Source organism: Eleutherodactylus coqui, chromosome 5 (assembly GCF_035609145.1).
Source record: "Eleutherodactylus coqui strain aEleCoq1 chromosome 5, aEleCoq1.hap1, whole genome shotgun sequence".
Lineage (NCBI taxonomy): Eukaryota > Metazoa > Chordata > Amphibia > Anura > Eleutherodactylidae > Eleutherodactylus > Eleutherodactylus coqui.
Genome location: NC_089841.1, coordinates 251846947 through 251860040, shown reverse-complemented (window position 1 = coordinate 251860040; position 13094 = coordinate 251846947). Strand labels below are relative to the sequence as shown.

General features: G+C 45.0%; 1 protein-coding gene across 1 annotated transcript in view; it reads left to right on the top strand.

Moving 5' to 3' along the window:
* LOC136627092 (coiled-coil domain-containing protein 17-like) overlaps positions 1-4408 on the top strand; it is a 44541-nt gene extending 40133 nt beyond the window's left edge. The window contains exons 11-13 of the mRNA XM_066602037.1: positions 1087-1309; positions 2755-2865; positions 4216-4408. Coding sequence (XP_066458134.1) covers positions 1087-1309; positions 2755-2865; positions 4216-4356 — 475 coding nt within the window. The 3' untranslated portion in view covers positions 4357-4408. The remainder of the gene's footprint in view (positions 1-1086; positions 1310-2754; positions 2866-4215) is intronic.
* Positions 4409-13094: the final 8686 nt, after the last annotated feature.

The window sequence follows — 13094 nt, the reverse complement described above, 5'->3', positions numbered from 1 at the left end:
TTGTGCATTTTAATCACCCGGTATCCAAGAAAAAATGTAATAAAAAGGGATCAAAAAGTTGTTTGTACTCCAAAATGGAATAGAAAGTACAGGACGTCCCGCAATAAAATGAGTCCTCACACAACTATATAGACGGGAAAATAAAAAAGTTATGGCGTCAGAAAATGTCGGCACAAAATAATTGTTTTTCAAAGATAATTTGTAAAAGTAGTACAGCAAAAGAAAAACTCAATAAATTTGGTATCGTAGTAATTGTACCGCACCATAGAATAAAGTTATTATGTCGTTTTTGCTGCAGTGTGGACGCCGTCTAAACAACCCCACCTCCCACCCAAAGATGGAATTACATTTTTTTTTTCACTTCACTCCACTTAGAAGTTTTTTTCAGTACATTATATGGTGTGGTACATAGTATAAGCGAAAAATACAACTTGGCCCAGGAAAAACAAACCCAACTACAGCTACATTGATGGATAAATAACAGAATTATGAGTTTTTTAAAGTGGCAAGGAAAAACTGAACATTGGGGGGGAGGGGAAAGGACCGTGCCCTTAAGGGTTAAAGAGGACATGCAAGCTCTTCTGAAGGCCTGTTTTAGTAAATACTTGCATTTCACATAATGTTACAATTTTGTGGCATCTCTTCTTATAACTGTATGTTGCCCAGTTCCTCGGTTGTTCCTGCTACACATAAATTCAATACATTGATTACCAGATTGGAGTCGGGAAGGAATTTTTCCCCTTACATGAGGAAAATTGGCTTCTACTTTATGGGTGTTTTTTTGCCTTCCTCTGTATCGATATTGGGGGGTAATAAGCCGAACTGGATGCACATATGTCTTTTTTCGGCCTCACATACTATGTTACTAGGTTAATACAAGTAGTTATTACTAAAAAAATTAATACATGTATTTTTTGCTAACCCAGGCCTGTCGGGAACAGTGACAGGTCCTCCCAACTGCCACATAAACGGCACACATTGACTAGCTCTTTTTCCCAATACCTACACTATGTTTTTATAAAAGTATGTAAAAGTTGCATTCCATAGAGCCAGAATAAATAGTAAGAAGTTATTATTTATTTTAAGGGTACGGCCTTCTCCAAACCTATCACTCATGATCGAATTGCAAGCATCCGGTGGATATGATCCTTATGGGCAAGAAGTCAGTCGCTTAATTCCTCGAGGATGGGTGAAGGTGGACATTTTTGACTATCAGAACCGAGTCATAAGTGGACAGTGGAAAGTTCCAGTTCGGATCCTTCCTGTTAAGCCATCACTGACGACAGGGGCTTTAAATGCCGTCCCTCAGGTGCAAACATGAGACTGATGTTGTATACAACTCTAAGGCCTCCAAGACAATTGCCTCGTGTCCACGTTGAGCCCGAAAGGCTCGGACACAACTCATATCATGGGACAATATACGGACACCTGTCCACATGCTGTCCAATATACATGAATGTCCTAATTGTTGTCCATGATACAGACAAGAATAGGACATGCCATGATTTTTTTCACATGAATCACCAGTCCATGTGAAAAAACAGCAGTATGTATGGCCCCATAGACTTTAATGGGTCTGTTTGCTGTCTGTGAATTAACATGGACAGCACACAGACACAAGTACGCAATTGTGCCGGAGGTCTAATGTACAGTCGTGGCCAAAAGTTTTTTGAGACTTGACACAAATTTTGGTTTTCATAAACTTTGCTGCTTGAGTGTTTTTAGATCTTTTAGTTAGATGTGTCTATGGTTTCTGCGGTACAAGTTTAGGCAAAGACTCAATATTTACAGCGTTGCCCTCACATACTAGATATCAGCTTCTGGGCCAGATCCTGACGATCCTGAAGATCCTTCTAGGTGCTTGAAGTCTATCTTAATTTTTGTGTTTTTGTTTGTCCATCTGCTTTTTGACGATTGACCACAGGTTCTCAATGGATTCATATCTGTGAAGTTTCCTGGCCATGGACCCAAAATTCTTTAATCATGGTAGTTTTCTTCAAAATTTTGAGTGAGCCCACTCCCTTTGATGGAAACCAAATCCACACATGAACAGTCTCAGGATCAGGGGTGTAACTATAGGGGATGCAGAGGATGCAGTTGCACCTGGGCCCAGGAGCCTTAGGGGGCTCTCCTCTCCATATAGTGAGCCCAGTACTTTGAATAACGCATTATATTTGGGGGCCCTGTTACAGGTTTTGCATTGGCCCCAAAAGAATCAAGTTACGCCTCTGCTCAGGACACTTTACTGTTGGCATAACATAGATCTCATGATAGCGCTCAGATTTTCTTATCTAGACAATCCTTCTTCCAGATGTCCCAAACAGCCTGAAGGGATGAAGGGAATTAAGCAAAGAAAATACTGTACATGGATTGGACTGCAGAGGACTGGGGTAGAGTTATTTTCTCTGATGAAGCCACCTTCAGACTGTTTGGGACATCTGGAAGAATGATTGTCCGGAGCATAAGAAGTCTTTTGTTTTAATAAAACTAGATCAGCCGAAAAAACGCTAGTGTGAACGTAGCCTAAAAGATCCAAAACCGCTGACGTGAAAACCAAAATTTGTGTCATGACCATATATGATTTCAATGTGTATAATTATAATCTGTAATGTATCTATAGACCAAGACTACAAATACTATATCGATAATATAGATGTCGCCTAGAAAGGAAAGATAGAGAATGTATGGGAACTGAACAATTAGAATTATGTCTGCTACGCAGCTAGTTACTTTTATTTTATTTTCACTTTTTAGTTAGAAAATACAGAACTGTTCATTCGACTTGTGAATACAAGGGATGCCGACATACAGAGCACTTACCCCATTGATATCAGTAGCTCAGTATACTATAAATATCCTCCTCTGGTAAGTCTGATACTTTTTAGATTCCTTTGCATTTCCCATTATGCTTTATTTTGTACATGATTGAGGAACTCTTATAATTACTGTCAATTGTTTTTAACTGGCCATACTGCATAGGTGAGGTTCAATATATTGGGCAAGGCAGTGCGCAGAATGGCCTGCAGAGGGCTGTAAATCAGGATTCTGTGTGCTAATCAGCAGGGACAGCTGTATGGGTGTGTCTGGGGAATTTTAAACCTCCAGCCACTCTGGGTTTTGCAGACCATGCGGCTGTGGCTGAATATCACGAGTCTGACAGGGAAGGACACCCCCTAGACTGATACCCTGGATGGGTACGATGTTATGGACATTGCTATGTCGTCTTGAGGCGATGGGCCAGTTCGGATTCCGCATGTGGGAGCCCACAGTGGAATCTGACCCTGCCTGTGACTGAGGACATTGCAGGACTTCTACTTACCCGTCGGGGTTTTCTGCGGGTCCTCACTTTTCTTCATTGTCAGTGTGTGCGAAAGCGCCACCACCGCACGTGGAGTTTTTTTTTCTAAACTCCTGCTTTCCCGTGGAATCAGCAGCCCGTCCGCAATTTAATGGCAGACAGGCCGCAGATCGAACAGCTTCCATTAACTTCAACGGAAGCCGCCCATGCGGGATCCACAGTGAAATGGAGCATGCTGCGATTTTTTTTTTTTCCGGACGAAGAGGTCCGCAAATCAAGTCTGCATGCTTTATTTCAATTGCGGACGCCCATGTTTCCCTATGGGGATCTGCGGATCCTCCGTGCGTGTGACTCTCGCGGATTTTGCAAATCAGATCCGCCCGTGGACATTGAGCGAAGAGATATTTATCGAAGCCGCAACTATCTGAATTACCTCATGATTTGTGTATCAGATTTTTGAAGCGTTTCATTTTTCTGATATTCAAAAGGTTTTCTTAAAACCAAAATAAAGAATTTAGGAAAAAAAGATGTCCAGATGTGCGCCATCAAATCCACTGAGAAGCGATAATTCTGGTGCGGTGCAGAGGGTTTCTGACTGATTACCTTGTTACAATCTGTAGGGTCTAACGATTAACTTGTCAGTGATGTTAAATCTCTAGCTAGCATAGAGCTGATTGCTACATCGTACAAGAATCAGCAGGTTTGGTTGGAATAGAACTTTTACAACTGAAGTTGATTCTTTCCAAGCCTCAGGTGAGGACAATGATGATTCCTGTCACCAATGTGTTAGAAATATCATTAATATGTTAATTACATAGAATATATAACATGCACTTAAAGTAAAATGAAGAAAATGTAATGAATGTAAAACATGTTTATTGTTTTAGTGTTGACTTTGTAATTGTTTCGCTCCGCAGACAGCGGCATATTTCCATCCAGAGGAACTCGTCCTTCCGTCTCCCTACTACTCGACCCCGTATCTCTTCCCAAGCGTGCAGCCTATGTATGGAGACAATGTGGATTCTCCCCCTTCCAGAGACAATGTAATGACGCAGTGAATGACACCCAAAGCTGACTTTTTGAAAAACATTTTGTTTACAATAAAATGCATTTTTTTATACTGTGTAACGGGTCACATGACCAACTGAGTTGACATTTTTGCTCTTCTAAGACATTGCTGTAACATATCTGCAATATGCAAATAACTGCTTCCTAAAAATCCTCTAGCGCTGACTGCAGGGCCATGTTCACATGTTGGGGTTCTGTCAGGACTTCATTTGGGCATACTTGCGCACACACAAAAAATCATAGTGCAAAAAGTTGTGCTACGGTGCGCATAAAAATGCATACGGCCATGTGAAGGAGCCCCTAAGGCTATGCGTAGATACGCTCGCAATAATATGCCGTAATAGCGCTGTGAAGGGGGCACTTTCCCCAGCTATTGCACACATATCCACGCCCTCTACTGTACTTTTCTGCGCTGACGGCACGTTCACATTGGTGCAGGACACACCTGCACGATTAACACTGCAAAATCGTACAGTTCAGTGCGCAATTTCAGTGCAGAAGGGGTGCGCATTTGCATAACCCCATAGACTCCTACGATGCCTTGGGTGTGCAAATGCGCACAAAAATACAGCGTGTTGTATATATTGTTGCGCGCGCAAAAATGCAAAATGTGATGGATCCTATTGAAAAAAAAAGGGTTCTATTGCCTGCAGTTTGCACACGCGATTTTGCGTGCGCAAAAACGCTTGTCTGCAGTTCACTGACATTCCATGGATAATGCAGATGAATGGGGTATTTTATACGCCATTCACATGCAGCAGAAAAATGCTGCACAGAATAATGAATATTCTGCGGATTTTAAACTGTATAGCATGCTTGTTATTTCCACAGATCCATCCAGAGAAGCTGTGAATGAGCCCCGAACAATAACATTCCATGTGCGGATATGCATCAGCAGAAATCTGGGCTTTGCTCTCTTACTTCTGCCACAGATTCTGTGAAAAATCCATGTCGGATCTGCGAAAAGGCAAATCCTGAACATATGAACATAGTCTCAGAGGGAGAGGAATAAATATAATCATAGCAGCGTTTATGCTTTGAGGAATTAGAACTCCTTAGGCCTCATGTACACGGGCTTTAAATCCGCAGCGTTTCTCCCGCACGCGGATCCACGCCCCATAGGAATGCATTGGACACCTGCAGGTAGTTAAATACCTGCGGATGTCATTTTTCCCATCAGGCGCAGATGCACATGCGGGAAAAAAAAATGGACATGCTCCATTTTCGTGCGGGAAAGCCTATGGAAGCCGTCCGGATCCGCGGGAGACCCGTACCAGAATTAAACTCACCTGCTCCGGACGATGCGGTTCTTCCCTTCTTCGTGGCCGGATCTTCTTTTTTTCGGCCCGGCGGATGCGCCGGGCACATCCGCCAGGCCGAAGAGAGAAGATCCGGCGCGAAGGAAGGAAGATCCGCATTGTCCGGAGCAGGTGAGTTTATTCTGATTTTTAGGCCTCATGTCCGCGGGGCAGGAGGGACCCGCTACGGATTCTACATGATTTTCCCCGTGGACATGAGGCCTAAATAAATTTTTCTTTTAATGTGCCAAAAAAAACTTATTGAAAATTGCAATACTGTTCATATGTGTAATAACAGCGCTTGTGAAAACTGCGGTCTATGACTAATAAATGTCCTAAATCAGCACACCTGGAACTCACCGTGTTCTGGAAATATTGCTACAGGATGCCCAAAAATTGTCACAAACAAAAACTCATGTTTTAAGGACCTAATGTTTTATAATAATTTTGCTTACAAAAAACACTATTAAAACATCCTAAAAATTAGAAGCCAACATTGTGTGTATAAATGCAGCCTAACACAGGGGCGCACACAGAAGGCCGAGGGCCCCTATGTATAGTGTCCCTGTGCCCCCTCCCTTCAAAATAAAAAAAATTGGGGACAAGTTATCTAAGTGGTCAGTGAAGGGTGAAATTATAGAAAGCTGCTATGGGTTAAATGTGAAATCAGGAGAATAGAACATGTTGGATTGGATAATGGGCTGGACTATTTAGCACCCAAGAGAGCTCAATAAAAGAGAAGGTGTGCCTCTAAAGGTCAGCTTTGAGCTTGCTGTTTTCCTGGCTGTCTGGAGAGAGACGTATGATGCTCACCGTGAGGCATGATGGGATGTCCACTCAAGTTTAAAGTTTTGGCACTAGGCCTGTAAGTAAGGGCAATGCCAAATGTTTAGGTAGAAGCCAGACAGCTAGGGTTTGTGTTTGTTTCTGTGCACTATGACAATATTTTATACAATGTGCTGTAAGAAGAAATAGAGAATGGTGAAGGACAGATTTTAAGTCAAATCCATCATGTTGGAGTGATTTGAGTAACTTCAGGTATGTGTGCCAACCATACAAGGTTATTGCTATATAATATGATTTTATATATATATATATATATATATATATATATATATATATATATATACACTACCGTTCAAAAGTTTGGGGTCACATTGAAATGTCCTTATTTTTGAAGGAAAAGCACTGTACTTTTCAATGAAGATAACTTTAAACTAGTCCTAACTTTAAACAAATGCACTCTATACATTGCTAATGTGGTAAATGACTATTCTAGCTGCAAATACCTGGTTTTTTGTGCAAAATCTACAAAGGTGAATAGAGGCCCATTTCCAGCAACTATCACTCCAGTGTTCTAATGGTACAATGTGTTTGCTCCTTGGCTCAGAAGGCTAATTGATGATTAGAAAACCCTTGTGCAATCATGTTCACACATCTGAAAACAGTCTAGCTCGTTACAGAAGCTACAAAACTGACCTTCCTGTGAGCAGATTGAGTTTCTGGAGCATCACATTTGTGGGGTCAATTAAACGCTCAAAATGGCCAGAAAAAGAGAACTTTCATCTGAAACTCGACAGTCTATTCTTGTTCTTAGAAATGAAGGCTATTCCATGCGAGAAATTGCTAAGAAATTGAAGATTTCCTACAACGGTGTGTACTACTCCCTTCAGAGGACAGCACAAACAGGCTCTAACCAGAGTAGAAAAAGAAATGGGAGGCCGCGTTGCACAACTAAGCAAGAAGATAAGCACATTGGAGTCTCTAGTTTGAGAAACAGACGCCTCACAGGTACCCAACTGGCATCTTCATTAAATAGTACCCGCAAAACACCAGTGTCAACATCTACAGTGAAGAGGCGGCTGCGGGATTTTGGGCTTCAGGGCAGAGTGGCAAAGAAAAAGCCATATCTGAGACTGGCCAATAAAAGAAAAAGATTAAGATGGTTTCTCACCTACGTCTAACATGCAGCAAATGTCCAAGATACCATACCCAACCAGGTGTCAGTCAAGAGGCGTCCTTCCCTGTCAGGCTCGTGGCATTACGGTTTGGTCTGCCTGGACTCCAGGCTTGCAGCCCTCAGCTTCTTCTGAACTATCTCTGATCCCGAGGAGTAGGTCCAGCAGCATTGTGGCTGGAGGTTTAAACTCCTCCAACCACACTCATACAGCTGTCCCTTCTAATCAGCACTCAGTATGCCTGTTCTCCAGCCCCCTGCAGGCTATCTCTTGTACTGCATTACCACTGTGTGTATAATGTTACAGGAGTTGTAGTGGACGGGAAGTATATTTCTCCCAGAGTCCTGTCATTCTGTGACGCAGCAGGAAGCCAGCTCATCTGCTAGCTAATTAATTAGAAGTTCAATTTTCTTGGTTTTGTTAATGATATGCTATGCCTTTATGTAACTTTTTTATATATGTTTTTTCTTGGGTACACTGATTTATATTATATACAATATGTTTCTATTTATTATATTTTTCTACATATCTAATGATTTTATGTGAATTATTCTGCTTCTGTTTTTCAACATGCACGAGTGAGAGTGAGAGGAGAGAGAGGAAAAAAAAAAAGCTCGGCACCGGGGGTCCCACATACAAAAATGCTCGAGTCTCCCATTGTAGTCAATGGGGTTCGTTACTCGAGTAGAGCTCTCGAATTTTAAAAAAAGGTCGACTCGAATAACGCGGACCAGAGCATTTGGGTGCTCGCTCATCTCTATTTGTAAATACACACATGCACGTACGAACGTAACTCTGTTCACCCTGCCCTGCCCAACAAATCGAGGAAAGGTTATCATATTAATCTGGTCTGACATCTCGCCCGTAATAATACTGTGCTTTAGCATCGACATACGATGCCGCATCTCTGTATCCATCGTGTTTCGGATTTGTTTACTAAAATAAATCTTCTTAAGTTTATACATCATTGGATTTAGCCTTGTGACAACAGTGAACACCACTATTTGTTCGGTATTCCTAGACACCAAGAGGGTCTCTTTGATGACTTTGGGAACCCCCTTCCCCTCTAAGTGAGTACCTTAAAGTTTGTCATATGGAGTTTAGTGCTGAATTTTATTTGTTTCTGTTTTGTATGCTTTTATGACCAAGTATAGCAGAAATCTTGGGCCATCTCCATGCGCTCTCATCCTGGGATGTTCTAGTGAGAGTGTTTTCATCTATCCCACCATGGGTGTGATGGTCTACCAGAAGTTCAGGCCGTTTACACCAGATGAGTCCTTTCCTTTTTATTTTCTCTGTTATCTTTCTTTTATTATCCCACAGAGGACTGCCTTGCTTTTAAATATTTAGTATTACCTATTAGAAAGAAGGTTTAAGCTGGTAACCGACCACGCACCTCAAAAATGGATGCCCCAAAATAAAGAAAAAATAATAGCCGGGTAAAGATCTGTTTTTTTGTCCTCTAGCTTTACAATGTCTTGGTGGACTACCAATTGGGAAAGTTGTATGGGAATGCCGATGCCCTCTCTCTATCATATGAATGTGCCGTGGTGAGTACTCAGGTAGAGTGCCCTGAGCAGAGGGGGGAAATGTGACAGGATGACAGGAGTTGTAGTGGATGGGAGGTATATTTCTCCCAGACTCCTGTCATTCTGTGACGCAGCAGGAAGCCAGCTCATCTGCTAGGTAATTTAATTAAAAGCTCTAGTTGGTGGATGTAAAAGTAAGGAAGAGTTAAGTTCTGGTCATTCACACACCCAACGCTGAGGGACATCCAGTTCTTGGTAATGTCACTGTTGTAACAAATGTAATCCCCTTCTTCACTGTGCCCCATGGTACATGTTTTGTCTTGGAGATGTTTTGGCCCCCTTCTCCTGACTGACACTTTCCAACAATCAGATTCCTTTGATGTGCTGTAACTAGAGATGAGCGAGCACCAAAATGCTCGGGTGCTCGTTACTCGGGACGAAATTATCGCGATGCTCGAGGGTTCGTTTCGAGTAACGAACCCCATTGAAGTCAATGGGCGACCTGAGCATTTTTGTATTTCGACGATGCTCGCTAAGGTTTTCATGTGTGAAAATCTGGGCAACTCAAGAAAGTGATGGGAACGACACAGCAACGGATAGGGCAGGCGAGGGGCTACATGTTGGGCTGCATCTCAAGTTCACAGGTCCCACTATTAAGCCACAATAGCAGCAAGAGTGGGCCACCCCCCTCCCAACAACTTTTACTTCTGAAAAGCCCTCATTAGCAATGGATAGCTTAGCTAAGCACCACACTACCTCCAACAAAGCACAATCACTGCCTGCATGACACTCCGCTGCCACTTCTCCTGGGTTACATGCTACCCAAACCCCCCCCCCCCCCACAGCGCACACCAAAGTGTCCCTGCACAGCCTTCAGCTGCCCTCATGCCACACCACCCTCATGTCTATTTATAAGTGCGTCTGCCATGACGAGGAACCGCAGGCACACACTGCAGAGGGTTGGCACGGCTAGGCAGCGACCCTCTTTAAAAGGGGCGGGGCGATAGCCCACAATGCTGTACAGAAGCAATGAGAAATAGAATCCTGTGCCACCGCCATCAGGAGCTGCACACGTGGGCATAGCAATGGGGAACGTATGTGCCACACACTATTCATTCTGTCAAGGTGTCTGCATGCCCCAGTCAGACCGCGGTTTTTAATTCATAGACACAGGCAGGTACAACTCCCTATTGTGAAGTCCCTGTGGACCGACAGCATGGGTGGCTCCCTGGAACCCACCGGCGGTACATAAAAATATCCCATTGCATTGCCCAACACAGCTGAGGTAGTAATGTCGTGCTTAATGCAGGTGGGCTTCGGCCCACACTGCATGCCCCAGTCAGACTGGGGTTCTTTAGAAGTGGAAACAGATGCATTTACAACTCCCTGTGGACCGACAGCATGGGTGGGTGCCAGGAAGCCACCGGCGGTACATAAAAATATCCCATTGCATTGCCCAACACAGCTGAGGTAGTAATGTCGTGCTTAATACAGGTGGGCTTCGGCCCACACTGCATGCCCCAGTCTGACTGGGGTTCTTTAGATGTGGAAACAGATGCATTTATAATTCTCTGTGGACCCACAGCATGGGTGGGTGCCAGGAAGCCACCGGCGGTACATAGAAATATCCCATTGCATTGCCCAACACAGCTGAGGTAGTAATGTCGTGCTTAATGCAGGTGGGCTTCGGCCCACACTGCATGCCCCAGTCTGACTGGGGTTCTTTAGATGTGGAAACAGATGCATTTATAATTCTCTGTGGACCCACAGCATGGGTGGGTGCCAGGAAGCCACCGGCGGTACATAAATATATCCCATTGCATTGCCCAACACAGCGGATGTAACGTCAGCTGTAATGCAGGTGGGCTAAAAATTCATTTGATTACACTGTAGTGTAATCACTGTAGTGCGAGGGCCCACAAAAATTGCTGTATCAACAGTACTAATGTACATCCAAAAAATTGGCCATGGCCAACCAAGAGGGCAGGTGAAACCCATTAATCGCTTTGGTTAATGTGGCTTAAGTGGTAACTAGGCCTGGAGGCAGCCCAGTTTAACGAAAAATTGGTTCAAGTTAAAGTTTCAACGCTTTTAAGAGCATTGAAACATATAAAAATTGTTTAGAAAAATTATGAGTGAGCCTTGTGGCCCTAAGAAAAATTGCCCGTTCAGCGTGATTACGTGAGGTTTCAGGAGGAGGAGGAGGAGGAGGAGGAGGAGGAGGAATATTATACACAGATTGATGAAGCAGAAATGTCCCCGTTTTGGATGGTGAGAGAGAACGATGCTTCCATCCGCGGGTGCAGCCTACGTATTGCTTAGGTATCGCTGCTGTCCGCTGGTGGAGAAGAGAAGTCTGGGGAAATCCAGGCTTTGTTCATCTTGATGAGTGTAAGCCTGTCGGCACTGTCGGTTGACAGGTGGGTACGCTTATCCGTGATGATTCCCCCAGCCACACTAAACACACTCTCTGACAAGACGCTAGCCGCAGGACAAGCAAGCACCTCCAGGGCATACAGCGCGAGTTCAGGCCACGTGTCCAGCTTTGACACCCAGTAGTTGTAGGTGGCAGAGGCGTCACGGAGGACGGTCGTGCGATAGGCTACGTACTCCCTCACCATGCTTTTACAGTGCTCCCGCCGACTCAGCCTTGACTGGGGAGCGGTGACACAGTCTTGCTGGGGAGCCATAAAGCTGGCAAAGGCCTTGGAGAATGTTCCCCTGCCTGCGCTGTACATGCTGCCTGATCTCTGCGCCTCCCCTGCTACCTGGCCCTCGGAACTGCGCCTTCTGCCACTAGCGCTGTCGGATGGGAAGTTTACCATCAGTTTGTCCACCAGCGCCCTGTGGTATAGCATCATTCTCGAACCCCTTTCCTCTTCGGGAATGAGAGTGCAAAGGCTCTCCTTATACCGTGGATCGAGCAGTGTGTACACCCAGTAATCCGTAGTGGCCAGAATGCGTGTAACGCGAGGGTCACGAGAAAGGCATCCTAACATGAAGTCAGCCATGTGTGCCAGGGTACCTGTACGCAACACATGGCTGTCTTCACTAGGAAGATCACTTTCAGGATCCTCCTCCTCCTCCTCTTCCTCCTCCTCAGGCCATACACGCTGAAAGGATGACAGGCAAGCAGCATGGGTACCGTCAGCAGTGGGCCAAGCTGTCTCTTCCCCCTCCTCCTCATGCTCCTCCTCCTCCTCCTCCTCCTGAACGCGCTGAGATATAGACAGGAGGGTGCTCTGACTATCCAGCGACATACTGTCTTCCCCCGGCTCTGTTTCCGAGCGCAAAGCGTCTGCCTTTATGCTTTGCAGGGAACTTCTCAAGATGCATAGCAGAGGAATGGTGACGCTAAAGATTGCAGCATCGCCGCTCACCACCTGGGTAGACTCCTCAAAGTTTCCAAGGACCTGGCAGATGGCTGCCAACCAGGCCCACTCTTCTGTAAATAATTGAGGAGGCTGACTCCCACTGCGCCGCGCAAGTTGGAGTTGGTACTTCACTATAGCTCTACGCTGCTCATAGAGTCTGGCCAACATGTGGAGCGTAGAGTTCCACTGTGTGGGCACGTCGCACAGCAGTCGGTGCACTGGCAGATTAAACCGATGTTGCAGGGTCCGCAGGGTGGCAGCGTGCGTGTGTGATTTGCGGAAATGTGCGCAGAGCCGGCGCACCTTTCCGAGCAGGTATGACAAGCGTGGGTAGCTTTTCAGAAAGCGCTGAACCACCAAATTAAACACATGGGCCAGGCATGGCACGTGCGTGAGGCTGCCGAGCTGCAGAGCCGCCACCAGCTTACGGCCGTTGTCACACACGACCATGCCCGGTTGGAGGCTCAGCGGCGCAAGCCAGCGGTCGGTCTGCTCTGTCAGACCCTGCAGCAGTTCATGGGCCGTGTGCCTCTTCTCTCCTAAGCTGAGTAGTTTCAGCACGGCCTGCT